This window comes from Symphalangus syndactylus, chromosome 22 (assembly GCF_028878055.3).
Source record: "Symphalangus syndactylus isolate Jambi chromosome 22, NHGRI_mSymSyn1-v2.1_pri, whole genome shotgun sequence".
In the NCBI taxonomy this organism is placed as follows: domain Eukaryota; kingdom Metazoa; phylum Chordata; class Mammalia; order Primates; family Hylobatidae; genus Symphalangus; species Symphalangus syndactylus.
In genome coordinates this window covers 25048657-25073438 of record NC_072444.2, presented here as the reverse complement: position 1 = coordinate 25073438, position 24782 = coordinate 25048657, and the positions used below count along the sequence as shown (strand labels likewise).

Genomic DNA, 24782 nt, shown 5'->3' with positions numbered 1-24782 from the left:
TAAAAAGTGCAAGTCCAGCCACTTTGGGAGGCCAAGGCGGGCAGATCACCTAAGGTCGGGAGTTTGAGACCATTCTGACCAACGTGGAGAAACCCCATCTCTACTAAAAATACAAAATTAGCTGGGCGTGGTGGTGCATGCCTGTAATCCCAGCTACTTGGGCGGCTGAGGCAGGGGAATTGCTGGAACCCAGGAGGCGGAGGTTGCAGTGAGCCAAGATCGTCCCACTGCACTCCAGCCTGGGCAAGAGTGAAACTCCGTCCCAAAAAAAAAAAAAAGTACAAGTCCTCCCATCGCCCCTCTGACCTCCTGAGTCAGATCCTCTGGAGTGGGGCCCAGCAGCTGTGGTTTAGCAAGCCCTCCAGGTGACGCTGATGCTGCTAATGAAAGTGGCCAGCTCTCCCTCTTCCGCTGCCCATGTTGTTGAGGGTAAGCCAGAGAACTAAAGGATTTTGAGTTACGGGTGTTCCTGCTCTCCTCCATCAGCCGGTGGCAGCAGGTTCTGGGATACCCGAGGTCAAATGCTATCTGAATGGCGTGAAAGTGCCAGGAATCGTCCGTCTCCGGACCCTGCTCTGCAAGGTCCTTGGAGTGCTGTTCAGTGTGGCTGGAGGTAAGAAGGGTCCAACTTGTATCCTTCAAATACTCAAGGGGCAGAGATGATAAGAAGCATGATGTATTTCAGTTATTAGATTTGGACTGCAGGGCCCAGCCTCAAACAGCTGATGTCTACACTTTTTGTTGATGGGCTGTTTTTAAATGCAGACACTGTTCGTATGTTACCATTCAGATACCTGACAAACACACTCTTCAGTTTTGGAATTTGGAATTTAGTTTGTGGAATTTGCTTTTGTCAAAATTAGCAAGCTTTTTGTGTCAACAGCCAGATAGTAAATATTTAAGGCTTTGTGGGCCAAGAATCAGAATGGAAGCTCTTATGTAGATGCTTATGTAACAATTTACATGTGTCCACTTAAGAACGTAAAAGCCAGTCTTAGTTCTCAGACTGTGCAAAACCAGGTGGGGAGCTGGTGGTCTGGGCTCACAGGCTCTCATTTGCTGACACATAGTTTAGAATGTAGAGTGTTTTCTCTTCTAGCAAGACTTGAAATGGAGCTTATTTGGTGGGAATTTGGCTCTTTCTCTTATGAAGTCTTAGGATCATCTCTGTTCAGTTGTCACGAGAAAGGTTTTTGTAGCCAAGGTCTCCTGACCCAGGGGTGTTTCTGCACTGACTGCTGGTCTTTCGTTTTTCACCCTGCCCAGGGCTCTTCGTGGGGAAGGAAGGTCCCATGATCCACAGTGGTTCGGTGGTGGGAGCTGGCCTCCCTCAGGTAAGATGGGCTGAGAGGGTGTGGGCCTCTGGGCAGGCCTAGTGGGAGGTCTGTGGTTACACTGGGCCAAATCCACTGGGACACCCTGATATCACGTTGGAACCTGGTGCCATTCTGGCTTGATGTGAAAACCATGTGTCTCTCAGGAAAGGGCATAACTTATACTTGGAAGTTTTAATGATGCCCTACCGAGCCCTAGGAGCAAAAATGAGACATAGAGAAAAACTATGACATGGCAGCTGAAAGTCACTGGGTGCTTCCATAGCCATCACTAGGCACCTCCGTATAGGGTGACTGGGTGGATCATCTCAGTGCTGCCAGATCCAAGAGGCTCAAAGCATCGGCTGACATGGTTTTAGGCACAGTTCCGTGCTGATTCTAGTTGGCGTGGTACAGTCATAATAACAGCTGCTAGTTATGGTCTGTGTGCCAGACGCCACGTATACTAACTGCTTTCTCCTTATAGCCACCTTCAATGATTCATTGTTATTATTACCCCCATCCTCGGATGGGGAAACTGAGGCTTAGAGAGGTTGAGGTACTAGCTCGAGACCTCAAAGCCCCCGTTCTTGGGGGCTGCTCCAGATCCCTGGGCTGCTGTTGGAGAAGTCTCAGTTCCCTGTGAACTGTCACTGTTAGTCATTTCCCTCTCCGGTCCTGAGAAGAGGGAGTTGTTGTGGTTGGGAGTCTCTGAGGTGAAGGAGGGAAGATTCTTTCTTCCAGAGCTCATCTTTTGGTCTCTTTCCTGCTACTGCCTCGAGCACCAGATCTGGCAGAAGTGAGCCAAGGGGTGGAAGGCCAGGCATGGAGTGGGCATCAGAATGCGCCTTTGTGGAGCAGACCGAGGACAGGCTCTGGGCCCTTCTCTTCCTGGCGCTGCTGAGCAGAGCAGACTCGGTCTTCTGCAACAGCTTCCGCGTCCCCTTCCCTCAGCTCAGCCATTTCCCTTTATTCTTTCTGACTTGTCGACTCTGCACAAAATGGGATTTCAGAAGGTCCTAGAAATGTGAGGGCAGGAAAAATAAGCTCCTCCCAAGGGTGGGGGGTAATCTCCTTTTTTCCCAAGTTTTTTTTATTTTCATTTTTCGAGATGGAGTCTCATTCTGTTGCCCAGGCTGGAGTGCGATGGCGCCATCTCTGCTCACTGCAACCTCCGCCTCCTGGGTTCAAACGATTCTCCTGGCTCAGCCTCCCGAGTAGCTGGGATTACAGGCATATGTCACCACGCCTGGCTAAATTTTGTATTTTTAGTAGAGACAGAGTTTTGCCACGTTGGCTAACTCCTGACCTTAGGTGATCAGCCATCCGCCTTGGCCTCCCAAAGTGCTGGCATTACAGGCATGAGCCATGAGCTACCACGCCTGGCCTTCTTTTTTCCCAAGTTGCTGTTGTGGACTTTCCTTCCTGCAGCACACTTACCCAGGTGTGCTCAAGCAGAGGGGCCTCCCCCGATGCCGTGGATTCCCACAGTTTCAGTCCTAGACTGCCCCGACCTGTTTTCTTTTTTTTTTTTTTTCCCATAGTTACTGGGGTACAGGTGGTATTTGGTTATATGATTAGGCTCTTTAGTGGCTCTCTTTTCTCTCGCTTTAGTTTCAGAGCATCTCCTTACGGAAGATCCAGTTTAACTTCCCCTATTTCCGAAGCGACAGGTATGGAAGGGTTAGAAATTGGTTTTTTTTTTTTTTTGGAAACAACATGTTCATGCATTGCGGGTCAGACTCGATACTTGCTCTAGCCTGGCAGTGTCCCCTGCTGGGAAACCCGACTGTGGGAGAAGGGGGCAGGCTTTGAACTTTTCTTCTGGAAATAAGAAGCCAAAGCACCAGGCTGGCATCGTGACTTTTATTTTGTCATGCCATAAGGCCTAGAAGCATCTCAGGCAAATGAAGATGGTCCCAGATTAAAAACCCAACCAAGAAAGGCCACAGACGGGCATATCGTAGGAAGGCATTTTGTATTCCCCAGTGATTCACTTGGTCAGCCACCCTCCTGGGTCAGAAGTTGCTCTTGGTAGACTTTTTAGCCCTGTATCAGATGTGTGTGCTACTGACCTGCCCGCCTCGTAAGGCTCTTTCAATCAGAGACCCGGTTTAGAGTCACGGACCACCTTCTCTTTGTATTCCTGCAAGTTCGGCACATACCCAGAAGGCACCTTGATGTTTTTACTGATGCCGGGGTTTTCTGGAAGGAAGATCCAGTGGGAACATGGTGCAGCAGTGGTCACGCTGATCTTTGATCTGCCCCCTGAGCTGGGGGCTGAGATTCTGAGATCACAGAAAACACACAGGTCAGGGGCTCCTGTTCCCAGGCGGAGTAGCCACCGTGCTGAAAGGGACTCTGGTGCTGAGGTGTGTGGTTCTTGGGTGGACACACTCGTGGCAAAGGCTGCCTCACCAGGGACCTGCCCTTCCAGGATCCCTGCCTATTCATTCACAGGTGTGAGAGAAAATGTTCATGATAAGGAAGTCAGAAACTGCCTTTTGTGGGCTGAGGGCTCTTTGTTGGATAACCCGTCTCTCTCCTCTCCTCAGAGACAAGAGAGACTTTGTATCAGCAGGAGCGGCTGCTGGAGTTGCTGCAGCTTTCGGGGCGCCAATCGGGGGTACCTTGTTCAGTCTAGAGGAGGGTTCGTCCTTCTGGAACCAAGGGCTCACATGGAAAGTGGTGAGGAGGACCTTCAGTGAAAGCCTTAACCACACCCCCCGAATTACACTGGGTGTCCCTTACTCTGTACATGGAATGGTAGTTTTGATGAGACTAGGGGGTCGACTGGATCAGAAACAGCTTTGCTCTTGTGCCCATAACCTCCACACTGGACTTCCTATACTTCTCATATCAATACCCTCCTCAACCCCAAATCAAATCGCTGTTACCCTTTTTTTTTTTTTTTGAGACGGAGTCTCACTCTGTTGCCCAGGCTGGAGGGCAGTGACGCGATCTCGGCTTACTGCAGCCTCTGCCTCCTGGGTTCAAGCGATTCTCCTTCCTCAGCCTTATGAGTAGCTGAGATTATAGGCATGTGCCACTGCACCCAGCTAATTTTTGTATTTTTAGTAGAGATGGGGTTTTACCACGTTGGCAAGGCTGGTCTTGAACTCCTGACATCAGGTGATCCACCCACCTCGGCTTCCCAAAGTGTTGGGATTACAGGCGTGAGCCACCACGCCCAGCCTTGTTATCCTTTCTTGATGAACCACCTGACAGGAAAATGTGAAACTGGCTGTTGTCATAAAGCAGGAAGTGATGGGGCTTGGACTGGAGCCGGTCCTGCCCGCCTCGTAAGGCTCTTTCAATCAGAGACCTGGTTTAGAGTCATGGACCACCTTCTCTTTGTATTCCTGCAAGTTCCTGCAAGTTTGAGGAGCCAGTCCTCCCTCAAAGCAGGCCGTCCTTCCCTTTGTATTGATCCTTCCTTTTGGTGCAAGGTCTGGTCTGTAAAGGCTCTAAATAGGCTCTCATAGTAGAGTAGGCTGCTGGAACGGAAACTTCTTAAAGCCCAATCTAGAGTTGGTCACACCTGGGGTGTATCTACTGTAAGGGTGACCAGATCTCTGTACCCTCATGTGGATTCTGGAGGTCTCTGCGTAGAGCAGTGGGTACCAGGAGGAAGAGTTGGGAGAGAGTAGGACATGCCACTCCTGAACCTTCTTCTATTTTGTCACCTCTCTCCTAGCTCTTTTGTTCCATGTCTGCCACCTTCACCCTCAACTTCTTCCGTTCTGGGATTCAGTTTGGAAGCTGGGGTTCCTTCCAGCTCCCTGGATTGCTGAACTTTGGCGAGTTTAAGGTATGTTTTGTCCTTTCCCCAAGGATTTTTAATTTGACCCATGAAAATTTCCTCTCAAGTGAAGGACCAGAGAGAAATGAGCAGAGGGCTAGGTACAACTTCCAGGGGCACATCTCGCCCATTAGCCTCTGCTGTGCGGGAAAGCAGCCCCACTCTTGCTTCTGTCTTCTCTTCTGTCTCTTCCGGTTCTCATGGCTGCTATGGTTTTTCTCTCCCTCTCCCTTTCCCCTTCTCTCAGTGCTCTGACTCTGATAAAAAATGTCATCTCTGGACAGCTATGGATTTGGGTTTCTTCGTCGTGATGGGGGTCATTGGGGGCCTCCTGGGAGCCACATTCAACTGTCTGAACAAGAGGCTTGCAAAGTACCGTATGCGAAACGTGCACCCGAAACCTAAGCTCGTCAGGTATCTGCGCAGTCACCTCCCCCCTAGCCTGCTGCGGCTCCCTGAGCTTGGTGTGGGCTGCGCCATCTCTCCCGAGGAGCAGACCCTGCCTCCACGGCTTTGATTTATCATCTAAGACTGAGAATCTAAACACGGCCATGCATCTGCCCTACTTGACAGGCCAAATTTATATCAGAGTTGCTGGTTGACTCCCTGCCTATCCTGACTTGGCCACTCGGACACATGACAAGGTCAGAAGGGTCACTGTGGCCCTGCCGAGCAGCTTGATCTCAGGAGGCTTCTCGCCCCAGGACTTACTATAATGGAAAGCCATTCATTCCTTGGAGAGAGATAATGTGGATGTAGCAGCCCACTTTAACTGCCCACTTTTTACAAACAAATTGCTGGAATACAGCAAATCATGGATCAATTCTGCACACGTGTTGACTGCCTAGGGGCTGCTGTGAATGCTGTTTGGAGAAATCGGGGTTGGGGGTAGGCAGGGTTATGTTTTGAATTCCTGAGACCAGAGCTTCTTTCTGTGGCGTTACAACAGCTGTGCTTTGCCTCCTAGAGTCTTAGAGAGCCTCCTTGTGTCTCTAGTGACCACCGTGGTGGTGTTTGTGGCCTCGATGGTGTTAGGAGAATGCCGACAGATGTCCTCTTCGAGTCAAATCGGTAATGACTCATTCCAGCTCCAGGTAACCCTAGTGCACCTGCTACCTTTATCCCATACCCACGAGGAAGAATCCAGAAATGTATGACCTTCCTCTGTTGAGAACTAATAAACGTGTTGAGTTCATCCTTCCACACCCATTACCCGAGCGTTGAGAAATATGGGAATCTGTAGTCGTCTTTTTACCTCAGAGAAGGTGCACACCACATGCCCTCTGTCTTTGCCACTTCTGTGAACAACCCTGGCATCACAGAGGGGAACCTGGTAACAGCCCTGGCATCACAGAGGGGAACCTGGTAACAGCCCTGGCATCACAGAGGGGAACCTGGTAACAGCCCTGGCGTCACAGACGGGAAGCTGGGAACAACCCTGGCGTCACAGAGGGGAACCCCTCTCTGTTGAACAACGTTCATGGGAAACAGACACTTGGGAAGCTGACAGCAAAGTGCTTTCCGAGCCCCAGTTACTCTTCTACCTCCTCTTGCCTGAAGGGGCCACAGCTCAGAGGCTCAGCACCCACCTCATCGCCTGTGTGACTATGACAGTCACTCTTGAGATGAGAGGAAGAAATGTCTGTGTCAGGGCAAGGAGGCTTCTCTCTTCCCAGCATCCTCTGCCTCTTCCCGGCGTTGGGTCCTTTGTGGATGCGCCGCCCTCCCGCACTTCTCCTTTTCCCTTCTTGGGGGGTGCGATATTTTCCAGAGGCTTTCCCTGAGGAGTGGTCCCGTGAGGTAGTCCGTGGAGCCTACTCCACGCTGTGTTCTTTTGGTCCAACCCAGAGGCTCTGAGAGCTACACCTATGGTTCAGTGAGTCAGCCAGATGTGTGATTCTAGCCCTTGGCTGCAGACAGGTGAGCATTCTCTAAGTGCAGTTGGCCCTCCACATTTGTGGGTCCTGCATCCATGGAATTACACAGGGTCAACCAACTGTGGAGCAAATATATTCAGGATGCAAAACATAAAAAAAAACAAGACAACAGTAAAAAATAATGCAAATAAAAAACAGTACAGTATAACAATTATTTACCTAGCATTTACATCGTATTAGGGTATTATAAATAATCTAGAGATGATTTAAAAGTATATAGGAGGACCTACATAGGTTATATGCAAATATACACCATTTTATATCTGGGACTTGAGCATCCGTGGATTTTGGTATCCATCGGGATCCTGGACCCTATCCCTGCTGAATACTGAGGGACAACTGTACTCTTTTCTTGTTGCTTCTCAGTAACCACTTGAATCTCTCACATCCCCATTGGGGCCCTTGTCTTGGAGGACAGCCTCTTCAGTGTCCCTAGTTATATGTATATATATATATGTATATATATGTATATATATGTATATATATATATGTATATATATGTATATATATATGTATATATATGTATGTGTATATATATATGTATATATATGTATATATATACACACACACATTATCTATTTCTGTTTGTTTGTTTTGTTTTGTTTTTTTGAGATGGAGTCTTACTCTGTTACCCAGACTGGAGTACAGTGGTATGATCTTGGCCCACTGCAACTTCCGCCTCCCAAGTTCAAGAGATTCTCCTGCCTCAGCCTCCCGAGTAGCTGGGATTACAGGCATCCACCACCATGCCCAGCTAATTTTGTATTTTTAGTAGAGACGGTGTTTCATCATGTTGGCCAGGCTGGTCTTGAACTCCTGACCTCAAGTGATCCATCCATCTCGGCCTCCCAAATTGCTAGGATTACAGGTGTGAGTCACCATGCCCAGCCTGGTTTATATATATGTGTATTTTTTTTTTTTTTTTTTTTTTTTTTTTTGACAAAGTCTCACTCTGTTGCCCAAGCTGGAGTGGAGTGGCAAGATCTTGGCTCACTGCACACTCCACCTCCTGGGTTCAAGCGATTCTCCTGCCTCAGCCTCCCAAGTAGCTGGGACTTCAGGCACACACCGCCATGCCCAGATAATTTTTGTATTTCTAGTAGAGACAGAGTTTCAGTATTTTGGCCGGGCTGGTTTTGAACTCCTGACCTCATGATCCGCCCACCTCGGCCTCCCAGAGTGCTGGGATTACAGGCGTGAGCCACCGTGCCCAGCTGGTTGATATATTTTTAAAGGGTTGAGGGAAAAAAAAGAATATGCCGCAGAGACTGTATGTCACTGGCAACCTCTAAAATATTTACTGTCTGGCTCTTTATGGAAAAGTTTGCCGACCCTTGTTACTAGTTATTCCCAAGCCTAGCTCGTTACCAGGCATATACCTTGATGCATGTGATTTAAAGCATGCAAAAAACGATTCTGTGGTCAAATGGGCTAAGAATTAAATATGCTTCTTTATCTTTTTAGAGACAGGATCTCACTCAGTCACCCAGGCTGGAGTACGGTGGTGTGATCATAGCTTATTGTAACCTCAAACTCCTGGCTCAAGCGATCCTCCCATCTCAGCCTCCCAAGTAGCTGGGACTACAGGTGCATGCCACCACATCCAGCTTATTTTTATAGAGACAGGATCTCGCCGTGTTGCCCAGGCTGGTCTCGAACTTCTGGCCTAAAACGATCTCCTGTTTTGGCCTCCCAAAGTGCTAGGATTACAGGCTCAAGCCACAGCACCAAACCTAAATACGTTCCTTTAGTACAGAACTTCTAGGGCCTTATTCCCATAAGTGTTATAAATGTTTGGTATCTTTATTGTGTACCAGATATTCCACTGAGTATATGATTTCATTTAATCCTTATCATCACTGTGCTGGCCAGCAGCTGTGCCCCCATTTTACAGCTAAGGAAGCTGAGGCATAGTGTGGTCTTGACCAAAAACCTTCAGCTAGTCATATATAGTGAGAGGGTAGATGTTGTTACCATTTTATAGGTGAGGAAACTGTCACAAAATAAAATATCCTTCTCGAGGTCACTAGAGAGTGGCAGAGTTTAGAGACAAAGCCATCTGATTTTGGAGCCTGTGCTCAGCTTTTAGCAGACACACTGATTTCTAAGAATTGCTAGGATGTTTCTCAATGCAGTTGACCACAGGACTCTCCGGAAAGCCTTCAGGACTGAACTTCCTCCAGACAGTTTGGGAAACACTGCATGTGTCTATTATGAAGCCATCAGCTGAGCTCATCCCCCGTGCACTCCACAACGCTAAGGCTCTGCGCATGGCTCACCTGTGCCAGGTGCTGCCAGTCAGCAGTGCCGTGCTGTTTCCACAGCAGCCTGCATCCCTCTGTATTGCCCAGCCCATTTCACCTGGCAGGGTCACACAAACCACCCCCTCGTATTGTTAGCACGTCCACATAATGGCATCTCCACAGCTGTGTCATCCAGAAGAAACTCATAGCCTTGATTAACCTTTGTAATAAGACTCTCTATTTGCATGCACAGTGATAGGTGTGAAGTACAACCTTGTACTTTTGTACACTGTCAACTAGAAAATAAAACAGCACACTGTAAACACCCTTGCCCTCTAGCAAAGATCCCATCTTCCCACACAGAATGATGGCAAGAAAATGAGGTCTAAAATGTGTAGAAGTAGAAATAATCTCTTTTTCTGTTTGGGTTTTGTTCCCCAGATGGGGTTTAGAAGGAGAGGCAGCCTGGAGGACTGGGTCTGCTCTCCAGGCATTATGGAGGTGGGTTTTCTTTTGCAGCAAATTCGGGCACCTTTTTTTTTTTTTTTTTTTTTTTGTAGCAGATTGCAGCAAAATCAAAGGCGTTTTCTGTTTGGAACCAGAGTTGGGGCTTTCCGTCAAGTGGTGCCCTGGATTTTCCTCCCCAGATACCTGTCAACTCCTAGTCACTTGCTCTCACCTGCCTCATGTTCCCCCAGTCCTAGGGCTCTCAGGCCAGGCTTCTAGCAGCATCACTTAGAAAGTTAGCACCAGGAGAGGAAGCAGAACCAAATTCACGGTGATTCACGGTGAATCACGGCCATAGTGACATTTTCATCATGAGTGTGGATGAACAAAAGGCCCTCCTCCCGATTCTTTCATCTGTGCATTCAGAATGTAAAGAATACACTTGCCTGCTTGGCTGCCATTGGTAGAGGTCAGTTTTTGGCCTGTTTGATTGATGGGGAAAGCTGTGCAGCCACCTGTTTTGGACCCGGCTGGAGTCATCCCACTTGAAGACTCAAAGTCAGGTGCCCTTGTACTGATTTTCTGATTCGTTCTTCTTAGGTCACAGAAGATGTGAATTCAAGTATCAAGACATTTTTTTGCCCCAATGATACCTACAATGACATGGCCACACTCTTCTTCAACCCGCAGGAGTCTGCCATCCTCCAGCTCTTCCACCAGGATGGTGAGTGTCTGCACTGCAGCCCAATCGTGGGTGATTGGTGTCATCTCAGACACAGCCAGGCTTGCCCTTCATTCCAGGCAAGACCAGGACTTCTTTGTAATGCCCACCCAGACAGAAGATTGGTTTCTGCCTCCAATGTTGGAAGGGGAGCTGGTATGGGGTGTGGTCGGTCCCAGTAGGTCTGCTGGGCCTTGGCAGGCATCCGGTAGTGGGACTCAGGTTGGTTCTTCCCTTGCAGGTACTTTCAGCCCCGTCACTCTGGCCTTGTTCTTCGTTCTCTATTTCTTGCTTGCATGTTGGACTTATGGCATTTCTGTTCCAAGTGGCCTTTTTGTGCCTTCTCTGCTGTGTGGAGCTGCTTTTGGACGTTTAGTTGCCAATGTCCTAAAAAGGTACTCTGTGTGTGTGCGTGCGTGTGCATACGTTCATGTGTCTGTGCCCATGCATGCACATATGTGCATAGGCACAAGAGTATGAGCTGTAGGTCCTCCCCACAGCCTATCAGTGTGGTTCAAAGCCATGTTCTCGGTGTTTTCCTTCACTAGCTACATTGGATTGGGCCACATCTATTCGGGGACCTTTGCCCTGATTGGTGCAGCAGCCTTCTTGGGCGGGATGGTCCGCATGACCATCAGTCTCACGGTCATCCTGATCGAGTCCACCAACGAGATCACCTACGGGCTCCCTATCATGGTCACACTGATGGTGAGCACACTCCCTCCAGGCCCCTGTGAGGCCCAGAGCCACGTTCGCCCCACAGGACCTATTTTTAGGTCTTTGCTTTGTGTTTCAGGTGGCCAAATGGACAGGGGACTTTTTCAATAAGGGCATTTATGATATCCACGTGGGCCTGCGAGGCGTGCCACTTCTGGAATGGGAAACAGAGGTGGAAATGGACAAGTAAGGCCATGATTTTACTCATGTCCTAGTTTCAGAATGTATAAGCTCTGAGGCCTAAGGAATGTTGTTTTTAGGGTAGGAAACAGTAACTCACTTTTCTTGGGCTGAAAGAAGCAGCACACCCATTCCTGAGCATGTGTGAGAATGTGGAGCAGCCCATGGGCTAGGGGCTGCGGGGGCAGGGCAGGGGACACGGGCACTGTAGGACTGCAGTGGGCAGCGCCTCTTCATGGTGGTTTGACTCCCATGGCATTCTGGTTAGATATGAGGTGAGGTCTTTGGATCAAGTTCGTGATGTGATTGAATGTTTAAAGGTATGCCAAGCCCCAGGAGTGAGAATAGCCTGTTTCACATGTGCCCACCAGAATGCCCTACTGCCAGCCGGGATTGTTCTGGGTATAATCACCTCATAACCCACCTGCTAATCCACAGGTACCTGGGCTTCCAGTGTCTAGATAGCAGGCAAGGCCCTTATGGGCTAATACGGGGCCAACAAGCCATTTCTGTGGAGGGCCAGACAGGAGTTTATTTTCAACTTTCCGGGCCGTATGGTCTCTGTCACCACTACTCGACTCTGTCATTGCAGCAGGAAAGCAGTGAGTGCGATGGACTTGATCGGTGGGCTACAGTTTGCTGTGCCCTGATCTAAAGGGGGACCCAAGTGCTGTGTTTATTTTATTATTATTATTTTTCTTTTTTGGGACAGGATCTCACTCTGTCACCTAGGCTGGAGTACGGTGGCGTGATTATAGCTCACTGCAACCTGTGCCTCCCAGGCTCAAGCGATCCTCCCACCTCAGCCTCCTGAGTAGCTGGGATCACAGGCGCGTGCCACCACACCTGGCTAATTTTTAACATTTTTTTTTATAGAAATGGGGTTTTGCTGTGTTGCCCAGGCTGGTTTTGAACTCCTGGGCTCAAGCAATCCGCTGGCCTTGGCCTCCCAAAGTGTTGGGATTACAGGCGTGAGCCGCTGCGCCCGGCCCAGATGTTGTGGTAAATGCTGTAGCACAATTAGCGGTTCAGGGGCAGTATGTGGAGTGTGCTGCAGGGCGCCGAGGAGGGCGTGGCCAGCCCCTGGACCAGCAGCAGGGCTTCCTGGTGAGGGGATGTTGCTGTTGAGCTGAGGGATGAGCCAGGGCCCATCAGCCTGGCACAGCAGGGAAGGACATTCCAGGTGCGGGAACAGCATGTGTAGGGGGATAGAAGTACAAAGGAATGCACCTGGTTTGAGGGAGACCTGGGGCAGTTCAGAAGAGAGCCCCCCACGTGGTCTGAGCAGGGCTGGAGCGCCAGCACAGCTTGCTCCCAGGGGCCTGCGGGCATTGTCACGAGGCTGGATGACTTGCCCTCCTCCCCCAGGCTGAGAGCCAGCGACATCATGGAGCCCAACCTGACCTACGTCTACCCGCACACCCGCATCCAGTCTCTGGTGAGCATCCTGCGCACCACGGTCCACCACGCCTTCCCGGTGGTCACAGAGAACCGCGGTAACGAGAAGGAGTTCATGAAGGGCAACCAGCTCATCAGCAACAACATCAAGTTCAAGGTAAAGAAAACGGCATGAGAGGAAAGGCGGGTGAGAGACAAGCGGTCCTGTCTCACCCAGCTTAGTGCTTTGCCCACCCCTGGCTGGGGTGGACTTACTGGCTCTCAGGGGAAGTTGGCACTGTTCTCATCACATGCGATGGGGAGAGTAGATTTGACAGCAGGGGCAGCTTTTTCAGGCCGTGAAGACGTGTGTGCATTCTTGCCGCAGTGAGCATGTGGACAGATCTACTTTTCAAGTCAGCAGCTTTCATGGTTTATTATTTACTGTGTGAGAGTTATCAGGGAGAGTTCTAGAGATGCCAGCAACAGAAATGGACTTCGACCTCCCTAAGAAAGAGAAAGAAATCCACAGGAAAGCTCAGGACAGCTGGGAAAGCTGAAGGACCAGAACCATGTGCTGTGGGGAGCAGGTGCAGGGTCTAGCAGACACCCCTCGGGTACCAGGTGGAAGGAGCACTGGCCCTGGGTTCCTCCTGATTCCGATTCAGAATCCAGGGATAGGGGGCATCCCGTTGCCTCACTTGGGTCGTGTGCCACTCCTTGGCTTTGGGGGCAGGCACATTGATTGACAGTTCTATCAAGATAGGATGTAGGAGATGGCTTGTTCCCCTCTGGAGAATCAAGCTGCTCTTCCGAGATCAAAGGAAACCACAGAAGCTGCAGCCGGGTCCTAGGGTTCAGGCTCCTTTGAACCACCAGCCCGAGCCACTCCTTTGAACCTCAGCCCCTTTAAGTTCCTGCGTCCAGATGTGCCTCTGACCCTTCCTGTCACCCAAATCCTTCAGCTCCATCAGTACTGCTGTGTTCGTTTGCCCATGCGCAGTAGCCTATGGCCTCCCCACCCACAGAAATCCAGCATCCTTACCCGGGCCGGTGAGCAGCGCAAACGGAGCCAGTCCATGAAGTCCTACCCGTCCAGCGAGCTGCGGAACATGTGTGATGAGCACATTGCCTCTGAGGAGCCGGCCGAGAAGGAGGACCTCCTGCAGCAGATGCTGGAAAGGAGGTGAGAGCCAGGCAGGGAGCCCGCTGCCCGCAGGGCTAGACGGCAGTGGGGTCAGCCCTTGGCTCAGATATTGTGAGGTGGCTCCTGAGTTTCCTGGGAAAGTTGGATGGGGAGCGGGCTGGGGACATGGATCAGAAGCGCTCCCGCTGAGGGTATCCCAGGCAGCGTCTGGTTTTTGTGTAACAGATACACTCCCTACCCCAACCTATACCCTGACCAGTCCCCGAGTGAAGACTGGACCATGGAGGAGCGGTTCCGCCCTCTGACCTTCCACGGCCTGATCCTTCGGTCGCAGCTTGTCACCCTGCTTGTCCGAGGAGTTTGTTACTCTGAAAGCCAGTCGGTAAGTCTCTCCGAGGCAGGGCCGGGCCTGACGAAGCTCAAGGGCTTGGGCGCTGCCCAGCGGGCCATGAACAGTGCCATAGGGAAAGCTGAATGCAAGGCAAGAAGTGCAGAGTGGACTTAGCGGAGGAGTTGCCACAGCCAGGTGGTGAGAAACAACAGTGGTTTATTCCTTCATAGTTGAAGGCCAGAAGTACAAAATCCAGGTGTCACCAGGGCAGTGCTCCCTGACTCTGGGAGAGGTGCTGTCCTTGCCCCTTCCTAGTTCATGGGAGTTGCCTGTAGACCTTGGTGCTCCTGACTGTGAACGTAGCCCCCATCCTCGCCACCGTCATCACATGGCGTTCTCCTGTGTATCTTCTCTCCTTTCCCTAAGGACGCTTGTCACCGGATTTGGGGCCCACCCTAATCCAGCATGGGCTTATCTGAACTTGGTCACATCTGCAGAGATCGTGTTTCCAGAAAGTTCACATTCATAGGTACTAGGGCTTAGGACTTGGCCATATCTTTTGGCGGGGGGACACATTCACCCCCCAGCCACTTAGCGCTTTTTCACTTAAACTTCCACAGAAGCCATTTGCATCTCATGAATCAGGAAGAAAGGGAGTACAGAGAGATCAGGGGACTTGCCTAGGGTGCCACAGCTAGGACTTGGCCAAGGACTGGGTTTGACTGGAGAGTTCTCACTCTGGAATGCCTGCTGCTGCTGTGCAACCTGCCTCAGCAGCCCAGAGCTGGGCATATTCAGGCATCAAGGGGAGGGGCTCTAAGGTGACCCTGCTGGCCACTGCTGCCCAAGCACGGACAGTGTCTGGGTTGGAATTGCAGAGCGCTAGCCAGCCGCGCCTCTCCTACGCCGAGATGGCCGAGGACTACCCGCGGTACCCCGACATCCACGACCTGGACCTGACGCTGCTCAACCCGCGCATGATCGTGGTGAGAAGGGCCGCCCCAGCCTGTCCCATGTGGAGCTGCCTCTTCGTGCCATTGGCGTCTCAGGCAGCCAGTGACACAGGGTCTCTTTGCAGGATGTCACCCCATACATGAACCCTTCACCTTTCACCGTCTCGCCCAACACCCACGCCTCCCAAGTCTTCAACCTGTTCAGAACAATGGGCCTGCGCCACCTGCCCGTGGTGAACGCTGTGGGAGAGGTGAGCGAGGCCTCAGCCCTGCCCCCACCTATGAGAGAGGATCCCCCAGCCAGGTGCTGTTTGTGCACTCAGGCTTCTCACCAGAAACGTAGGCATCCCACCAGGAGGGGAGAGGGTGGCCCAACACTGTAGCTTTGAACCCTGTTCGGCTTCCGTGCACTCGGGACCCTTTCCCCTGCCTGCCAGCAGATGGCACCCGCGTTCCACTGGCTGTCCTTTCCAGCCAAAGCCGCGCCTTCACCAGGCTGTGTCTTCCTCCAGAAATGTTGCTCTTCACTGCAGACCACTGGTGTTCCTTGGTTCTCCACCTGTGTGGGGATTTGCGCATTAGATGAGAGAATTTCAAGCAAAATACTTTGAGTTTCACAAAGATATAAAACACCTAGTCATTATTGCTGCAGACTTTCCTTTTTTTCTTCTTTTTAGAACTTCATTATTTTCTTATTACACAAATATTATTTCATTGTAGGAAAATACAAAAACACATATGAGCAAAAAACAAGCAAAAACCAAACCCTCGTCCCTACCCTGTAGCGGTAACCCTGGTAACTTTTCAAGGCCACCCTCTCAGTCTTTTGTTGTTGTTGCTGTTGTTGTTGTTTTGAGACAGGGTCTCACTCTGTCACCCAGGCTGGAGTGCAGTGGCAAGATCTCGGCTCACTGCAGCCTCAACCTTCCAGGCTCAAGCAGTCCTCCCACCTCAGCCTCCTGAGTAGCTGGGACCACAGGCATGCGCCACTATGCCCACATAATTTTTGTATTTATGGTAGAGACAGGGTTTCGCCATGTTGCCCAGGCTGGTCTTGAACTCCTGAGCTCAAGTGATTCACCTGCCTCGGCCTCCTAAAGTGCTGGGATTACAGGCATGAGCCACTGCACCCGGCCTCAGTCTTTTCTTCTATGTGGCACGACCCTGGCATGCATAGTGCGTACTTACACAGGTTTTGTTACAGTAGGTTAACTTATGTCCCTTGAAATGTAATTGCCAACTACACTGACAGAGTCCTAACATAGTTTATGACATGGCTTTGAAGTTCCCAACAACAGTGACACGTGGGAACCACTGTAACGACCTGTAACAAATGACTCCCATAGGTCACTTTGCAAGGTGGTGAGTATGAGGCGTGGCAGGGGTCATAATCTCAAGAGACCTCAGGGGCCCCACTGCTTGCACATCTGTGAAGCAGGCTGGTCATGATGGGAGCTGAGCGCTGAGCATGTGCCCTGTGGAAGGACATTTTAGTGCAGATGCCAAGCCCTTTTTGGAGCTAACCTTGTCCCCTCGGCCTCCAGTGTGTGAGCCCTCGTTATCTGTTTATCCCAATCAAGCTGTGTCTGGCTCTGCACTATCCAGGCCTCCACATTCTGTGACAAACTAATAGGGCCGGCTCCTGTCACTCCTGTTCTCGCCAGCGGGTTTTACCCTGAAGTTGACTCGGGCCTTCTTCTCTTTGCCCTAGATCGTGGGGATCATCACACGGCACAACCTCACCTATGAATTTCTGCAGGCCCGGCTGAGGCAGCACTACCAGACCATCTGACAGCCCAGCCCACCCTCTCCCGGTGCTGCCTGGGGAGGCAAATCATGCTCGCTCTGGCTGGCACAGCTGGCTGGGGCTGTTCCGGGGCATGGAAGATTCCCAGTCACCCACTCACTCAGAAAGCCTGGAGTCATCGGACACCTTGCTGGTCAGAGGTCCTGGGGGTGGTTTTGAACCATCAGAGCTTGGACTTTTCTGACTTCCCCAGCAAGGATCTTCCCACTTCCTGCCCCCTGTGTTCCTACCCTCCAGTGTTGGCACAGGCCCACCCCTGGCTCCACCAGAGCCAGAAGCAGAGGTAGAATCAGGCAGGCCCCGGGCTGCACTCCGAGCAGTGTTCCTGGCCATCTTTGCTACTTTCCTAGAGAACCCGGCTGTTGCCTTAAATGTGTGAGAGGGACTTGGCCAAGGCAAAAGCTTGGGAGATGCCAGCGACAACATTCAGTTCATGACTAGATTTAGGAATTGGGCACAGAGAAAATTCTCCATATTTCAGAGAGGCCTTCCGTTATTTGGGACTCCTAACACGGTATCCTCGCTAGTTTGTTGTAAGGGAAACACTCTGCTCCGGGGTGTGAGCAGAGGCTCTGGTCTTGCCCCTGTGGTTTGACTCTCCTTAGAACCACCACCCACCAGAAACACAAAGCATTAAAATCACACTAATAACCCCTGGATGATCAATCTGATAATAGGATCAGATTTACATCTACCCTAATTCTTAACATTTCAGCTTTCTCTCCATCTGCAGATTATTCCCAGTCTCCCAGTAACACGTTTCTACCCAGATCCTTTTCACTTCCTTAAGTTTTGATCTCCGTCTTCCTGATGAAGCAGGCAGAGCTCAGAGGATCTTGGCATCACCCACCAAAGTTAGCTGAAAGCAGGGCACTCCTAGATAAAGCAGCTTCACTGAACTCTGGGAAATGGTACCATTTTTTTTCCAAGGTAGAAAGGAAGCACTTCTGAGCCAGTGACCACTGAAAGGTACATGCTATGATAAAGCAGATGGCCTATTTGAGGAAGAGGGTGTCTGCCCTTCACAAACACCTCTCTCCCCCCTGCACTAGCTGTCCCAAGCTTACATACAGAGGTCCTTCAGGAGGGCCTTCCGCACTGCAGGGAGGGTGCATGGGGAGGATGCTTCCTGCCAGCACATGCCTGAAGGTTTCGCATGAAGCATGGGAAGCACACCCTGTCGTTCAGTGACGTCATTCTTCTCCAGGCTGGCCCGTCCCCTCTGACTAGGCACCCAAAGTGAGCATCTGGGCATTGGGCATTCATGCTTATCTTCCCCCCACCTTCTACATGGTATCTCAGTCCCAGCAGGCATCCCTGGGGCAGATGTGCTTTGGCTCAAGATGGCCTTCATTTACGTTTAGTTTTTTTTTAAAACCATGGAGGTTGCCCACAGGCCTCAGCACCTGGCCCTGGCAGCACAGCTCTCTCAGGCCCAGCCCTGGGCGGCCTCCTTGGCCAAGGCTGCCTTTCACCCTGGGGTGAGCATCAGTCCTGGCTCTGCTGGTCCAGATCTTGCGCTCAGCACACTCTAGGGAATATTCCACTCCAGAGACGGGGCTGCTTCGAGGTCTTTTCTAGCTGACTGTGGCCCCTCCATTTTCCCCATTTTCTTATCTCCCTGACCAAAATTGCTTTGACTTCTAAATGTTTCTGCTTCCCAGAATGCACCCGACTTGTGAAATGGGGATAATACTCCCAGGAAATAGCACAGGACATCACAAGGACCAAAACGGCAATTCTTATTTAAATGTGACTGTTTGGCCAGCTGCCCCTGTGTTTTATGGCAGTGTTCAGAGCTTGATCACGTTATTTCTTCCTTTTATTAAGAAGGAAGCCAATTTTCCAAGTCAGGAGAATGGTGTGATCACCTGTCACAGACACTTCATCCCCTCTCCCCGCCCCTTCCCGGAGCTGGCAGAGCTAACGCCCTGCAGGAGGACCCCGGCCTCTCGAGGGCTGGATCAGCAGCCACCTGCCCCGAGGCTGCCCTGGTGAATGTTGTTGGAATTCATCCCTCGTGCACATCCTGTTGTGTTTAAGTCACCAGATATTTTGTTCCCATCAGTTTAGCCCAGAGATAGACAGTAGAATGCAAATACCTCCCTCCCCTAAACTGACTGGACGGCCGCCAAGGAGGCCCCAAACCCAGGCCCCATGCAAAGGCACGTGGTTTCCTTTTCTCCTCTCTCTGCATCTGCCCTTTCCAGATAAGCCCAAAGACAACTTCTCCACTCATGACAAATCAACTGTGAGCCTCGCTCCTTCCATTTCTGTCCATTAGAAACCAGCCTTTTCAGCATCTCACCCATTAGCAGCCCCATCACCCAGTGATCAGGCACCTCAGTAAAGCAGATCCGTGGATGGGGAGCCTACGGGTGGCGAGAGGTGGTGTTCTGTGTTTCATCTCCAGCTTGGTGTTCCATGGCTCCTAGGCGAGGTGATCAGGGAGTGGGGCCAATAGGCCCCCAGCCCTGGCTCTGGGACCTTGTGCTGAGGGATGATTTGCTCCTGACCTTGACTAACTTAACAGTTCCCAGCTGGAAGGGACACTTTCAGGACCCAGTCCACTGTGTGGCATTTGTGATGCAGAATTACGCACTGACATGACCCTGGGTGACAGGAAAGCCTTTCAAGAGGCCCAAGGTGGCCTCGCCAGCCCTGCAGTATTGATGTGCAGTATTGCACCACAGCTCTGCGGACCTTGGCCATTGCCGCAGTCGCAGCTTCCTTTTTTCTGTTTGCACTGTTTGTTTGTATGATGTTAGCTAATTCCACTGTGTATATAAATTGTATTTTTTTTAATTTGTAAAATGCTATTTTTATTTGAACCTTTGGAACTTGGGAGTTCTCATTGTAACCCTAACATGTCAGAATAAAATGTCTTCTGTCTCCTCTGTCTCCTTTAGCCTTTTGTCTCCATGCTGTTCTTTCTTTCTTTTTTTTTGAGACGGAGTCTCGCTCTGTCACCCACGCTGGAGTGCAGTTGCGCGATCTCGGCTCACTGCAAGCTCCGCCTCCCAGATTCACACCATTCTCCTGCCTCAGCCTCCCGAGTAGCTGGGACTACAGGCGCCCGCCGCCATGCCTGGCTAATTTTTTGTATTTTTGGTAGAGATGGGGTTTCACCGTGTTAGCTAGGATGGTCTCAATCTCCTGACCTCGTGATCCTACCTGCCTCGGCCTCCCAAAGTGCTGGGATTACAGGCATGAGCCACCACAGTCGGCCCTGCTGCTCTTTCAAGGGATACTTGGTTTTTATTTTACTCCCCCTCTTTATGATGTGTGAAAATTACACTAGGACGTAGTTTTAGAGTCTCGGAGCTCTCCCTATGCAGCTGGGCAGTGGGGCTTTTCATGCTTGCGGGTCCACTTCTCTGTATTAGGCAGTGACCTTAATAAGAACAGATTTCATCCTGTGGATCTTAGCAGAGGTCACCATTGTGTGTTTCTCCCTTCAGATGAACACTCTTCCTGATGCTGTCCTCTAGAAATCATCTCCTCCTGCTAGCAGCCGCATCCTGGAGCAGCGGATGGGGAATCCTGGAGCAGCGGATGGGGAATCCATTCTGTTTCTTCCTGGTGTTTAGGAAGTTGCCCCACAGACAGATTGCCCCGATTTCCAACCAGAAGAAGTGAAACTGCTGCTGGGTCTGGAGAGGCGAAGACCCATGGCCGGCTTCTGTCGCTGCCATCTGCCATTGCTTTTTGTTCGCTTGCTTTTGGTTTTGCAAGAAGCGTGGCCTCTGTCTCTGATCTGCTTCAAGTCATCATTCCATCAGTGACAGAAGTGGCCATTCCATCAGTGGTCACAGCCAGTTCAGCTCCTGCATCCATCCGCAAGTGTTCTGTAAGTCCCAGGGGCATTTTCTGCCTTGTGTTTTTGTCATTTTTCAGTCAGTTGTTCCATTCAATGAGAACTCCCTGTGTTATGGTGACACCTTGAGAATGGGCTACTTCCCCCCCTAGCAACCCACACCACCATCGCAGACCTTGGGAGCCAGGTTTGGGCCAGTGCTGTCTCCTGTCGCTCCTACTTTCATCCTTGTCATTCTCTGCCCCCTGGTTTCCCCGGTATTTAAAGTCCAGGTAGGGAACATTTTGATTGGAGGTGGTTAGATGAGGCTCTCCCCCAACCTCCACCCCCTGCTATCAGTTCACGGGGAGCCTCCCCCTTTCCTCCGCAAGGAGCAAGTTGCTACTTCATTTCCTCTTTTCCCAATTTCTGGACAAGACCAAGGCAATTTGACCAACATTTATGGGGCATCAACTCCGAGAGTGCCGAAGGGGCATTTGCCTTCAAAGAGCTTGCAGTCTAGGGACATAGACACAAGCAATTGCACATAGGCAACTCGTGTTGTGTGCTATTATAACGGTTACATGTGCAACGCTGCCTACGAAGGGACTCATTGTTAGCAGGCATGAGGTATCAGGAAAGAAGTAGTCTTCATATGAGCCTTAAGGAATCAGTACAGTGTCCTCGGGAGGACCGGAGGAAGGACACCCCAGGTGGAAGGAACAGCAGAAATAAAGGCACAGGGGCATGTGTGGGTGTGGGGTGTTGGAGTGTCATAGAATCTGATGAGGAGGTTGGGGTCCATGGGGGTAACAGGTGGGAAAACAGTTTATTCTGTTTAAGGTGAACTTACTGCCTGGTGTTTCGTGCTCAGAACAAATACCCTTTTCAGGAGCAGATACAAAAAGCCTGCATCTTCTCCAACAGCTCTTATCTTAGTAAAAGACAAGCCCAGGCCTTTTGGACCCGAATTAGGCAAAGACTGTGGCTGTTTTCCAAATACTTGTTAGTACACAAAAGGCACATGAACTTGCAGTTTGTCTGCATGGCAAACCTTTCTTCACTTTGCTCAGTTTTTATTATTTTTTTGAGACAAGTCTCATTCTGTCACCCAGGCTGGAGTGCAGTGGCACAATACTGGCTCACTGCAGTCTCCACCTCCCAGGCTCAAGCCATCCTCCCACCTCGGCCTCCTGAATAGCTGGACTCCTGAATAGCTGGAACTACAGGTGCACATCACCACGCCTGGCTAATTTTTAAATTTTTTGTAGAGATGGGGTCTCACTGTATTGCTCAGGCTGGTCTTGAACTCCTGGGCTCAAGTGATTTGCCCACCTTGGCCTCCCAAAATGCTGGGATGACAGGAGTGAGCCACTACACCTGGCCTACTCAGCTTTTAAACTCAACACTCTGCCTACTCTTTTCAAAACTAAAAGTACCATTAACTTAGCTGTAGCACCTAACTCTCTCGAAATGTATCAGAGAAAATCTAATTAATACTCTCATTTTCTGAATGTTTCCCCCTAAAAACAAAAACCCCACTAGGAGTGGAATTTGAGGCCTCCCCAGCCACCCACCAGAAAAGGAGGGTGAAATGAAAGGAAGAAGAAAAACTCAGCATTCTTTCCTCTGACAAAGAGTAAAATGACAAGGAATATCGGCCTGAATTCTTTTCCCCAAGAGAGAAATGACACCAACGCAGGCATTTGTCTTCTGTCCATGGTGCTGAAGTTTATTCACTTTCAAACCACTTTCAGTAACAGGTGAGGTTCTACCTTAAAATTTAATGCATGGGGTGGGAGAGGCGAGGAAGCCACCATCAAACCACTTTATCTACAGTTAGCATAAGATGTGAGAAGTGTTGACAGGAAGCTTCAGCTTGGATGGGATGATCACAACTCCATGGCAACGAGATGACACGAATGCAACAGAGACCCCAGGGGACAGGAGCCTCTTGCAGTCTGTCCCAAGGCCCAGCCCTCCTTGTCCTCCCTGGCTGTTATCTTCGGTACTACAAAGAGAACACAGACATATCTGGCTTGGTGATCTGGCTGTCCTGGAAAAGTCAGCTTCATGTATGAGTGTGCCCATCCTCTGAACTTGATTACTGACCACCTGCTTCCCACCGGCCCCCACCCCAGCCTGATGACCCTCTGAGCTTCATGAATTGATAAGCAAATTACTCATCAGAGTAAATTTCACTGAAGCCCTTCAGGATCTTGCAATTCTGGGGAGGAATATGAACTGCTAATCAGCCATGCAAAGATAACTTGGCCCTATGAATATTTTAATTTCCCAGTGCTAGTTGCTAGTGGCAGTTGCTTTTTTTTTTTTTTTTTTTTTTTGCGACGGAGTTTCACTCTGTCGCCCAGGCTGGAGTGCAGTGGCGCAATCTCAGCTCACTGCAAGCTCCACCTCCCAGGTTCACGCCATTCTCCTGCCTCAGCCTCCCAAGTAACTAGGACTACAGGCGCCCGCCACCACGCCTGGCTAATTTTTTGTATTTTTAGTAGAGATGGGGTTTCACCGTGTTAGCCAGGATGGTCTCGATCTCCTGTCCTTGTGATCCACCCATCTTGGCCTCCCAAAGTGCTGGGATTACAGTTGTGAGCCACTGTGCCTGGCCTTTTTTTTTTGAGACAGAGTCTTGCTCTATCACCTAGGCTGGAGTGCAGTGGCTCAATCTTGGCTCATTGCAACCTCTGCCTCCCGGGTTCAAGCGATTCTCCTGCCTCAGCCTCCCGAGTAGCTGGGACTACAGGTGCCCGCCACCATGCCCGGCTAATTTCTGTATTTTTAGTAGAGATGGGGTTTCACCATGTTGGCCAGGATAGTCTTGATCTCTTGACCTCATGATCCGCCTGCCTCGGCCTCCCAAAGTGCTGGGATTACAGGCGTGAGCCACCGTGCCCGGCGTCTTTTTTTTTTTTTTAAGCATTTTCTCAGCAGACTGTAGCTAAGGATAATAGATGGCATGTCGTGACACCCATGGGGCACTCAGGGTGTTGGGGCAGAAACTTGAGAGGGAGTGAGCTTCTGCATTGGTCCCTTTCCTGTTGAAGGTGTCTCCCAGTAGTGTCCATCCCATCCCATTTCCATCCCCAGTTCCTCTTACCCGGAAGCTGTTACAGCCCAGTCCGCTCTGGGCTCCAATCCTGTCCATCCTGCCCCCGAAGCAGCTGGATCTCCGCAGGCTCCGAGGGGCAGTGAGCAGCGCCCTCAGCTTGCTTTTTAGGAGGGCAGATCGATCAGAGGAGTCCCAGGGGCCCCGCCCGAGGGCACCCCCATCTCTCTGGACTGGGCTGACTTCCCCGGTCCAGGGAGGCACCTCAGGGAGGGGGCTGAGAGCAGCCCCCGCTTCTTCATTCTGCTCACTGAGCATTTGTGGGGGCACAAACTCATCTTCTAAAGGCATCTTTTCTTCCAAATTGTCCAGCAAATTCTTTACAAAAGGAAAATACAGGGAAAGGGGTAAACCTCATTGACTTGGAGAAAATCAAGAGGAGTGAGCACAGCATCACAAAGCCCCCTGGCCCCAGACTGCACCCACTTTCCTGGTCCTACCTTGAAATCCATCAGGTCTGCGTTGGACACGGCATTGTACACGGGATTAGCTCTGGTCTGACCTAGGAGCTGGAATGCCAGAAAAAGGAGGAAGCTCACAGTGGTGGTGGAGAAGGAGCTCATGCTGGCGTCGTCAAGGAGCAATCCACTGCTTGCTGCTCCGTCTCTCCCCTCTGGTTCCTCTCTGGTTCCTCTCTCTTGGCCTATGTCGGTCCCTGTCTCCCAGCTGCCCAGTGCCTCCTCTTTTTATAGCCCCCCAGCTCTCCAAGCACGCAGGAGAGACAGAACCCTCCCCATTCTGTCACTTGTAGTGATAAAGCCGCCAAGTGAGAAGCCAGCAGGAGATGCCCTTTTAAAGTTATCATACCGCAGGGCTTGTCACAGCCCCTCTGCCTTGGGCAGCCCCAACAGCCCCCCAGACCCTCAGCTGCAAGAGCCACATTCTTG

The 24782-nt window shown here is 50.7% G+C and overlaps 2 protein-coding genes across 6 annotated transcripts in view; one reads left to right on the top strand and one right to left on the bottom strand.

Annotated features, from left to right (window-relative positions):
- CLCN6 (chloride voltage-gated channel 6) overlaps nt 1-19883 on the top strand; it is a 38692-nt gene extending 18809 nt beyond the window's left edge. For 4 of the 5 annotated variants that reach the window (XM_055260904.2, XM_055260905.2, XM_055260906.2 and 1 more), the window contains 17 exons: nt 487-613; nt 1267-1334; nt 2928-2986; nt 3869-4001; nt 5011-5124; nt 5363-5529; nt 6083-6209; nt 10343-10466; nt 10705-10858; nt 11012-11171; nt 11260-11366; nt 12729-12915; nt 13766-13923; nt 14110-14266; nt 15094-15201; nt 15294-15419; nt 16880-19883. In XM_055260904.2, the coding sequence (XP_055116879.1) occupies nt 487-613; nt 1267-1334; nt 2928-2986; nt 3869-4001; nt 5011-5124; nt 5363-5529; nt 6083-6209; nt 10343-10466; nt 10705-10858; nt 11012-11171; nt 11260-11366; nt 12729-12915; nt 13766-13923; nt 14110-14266; nt 15094-15201; nt 15294-15419; nt 16880-16960 (2157 nt within the window). In that variant the 3' untranslated portion in view covers nt 16961-19883. Of the gene's footprint in view, nt 1-486; nt 614-1266; nt 1335-2927; nt 2987-3868; nt 4002-5010; nt 5125-5362; nt 5530-6082; nt 6210-10342; nt 10467-10704; nt 10859-11011; nt 11172-11259; nt 11367-12728; nt 12916-13765; nt 13924-14109; nt 14267-15093; nt 15202-15293; nt 15420-16879 lie in introns of those variants that run through there. The other variant, XR_008653775.2, reaches the window with a different exon arrangement.
- Nucleotides 19884-22476: 2593 nt separating this feature from the next.
- Nucleotides 22477-24557, bottom strand: NPPA (natriuretic peptide A). Its single transcript, XM_055260918.1, has 3 exons — nt 24336-24557; nt 23887-24213; nt 22477-22782 (listed from the first exon to the last, which is right to left on the bottom strand). Exons 1-3 carry the CDS (start codon nt 24456-24458, stop codon nt 22771-22773), a joined length of 462 nt encoding a protein of 153 aa, XP_055116893.1. The 5' UTR covers nt 24459-24557; the 3' UTR covers nt 22477-22770.
- Nucleotides 24558-24782: the final 225 nt, after the last annotated feature.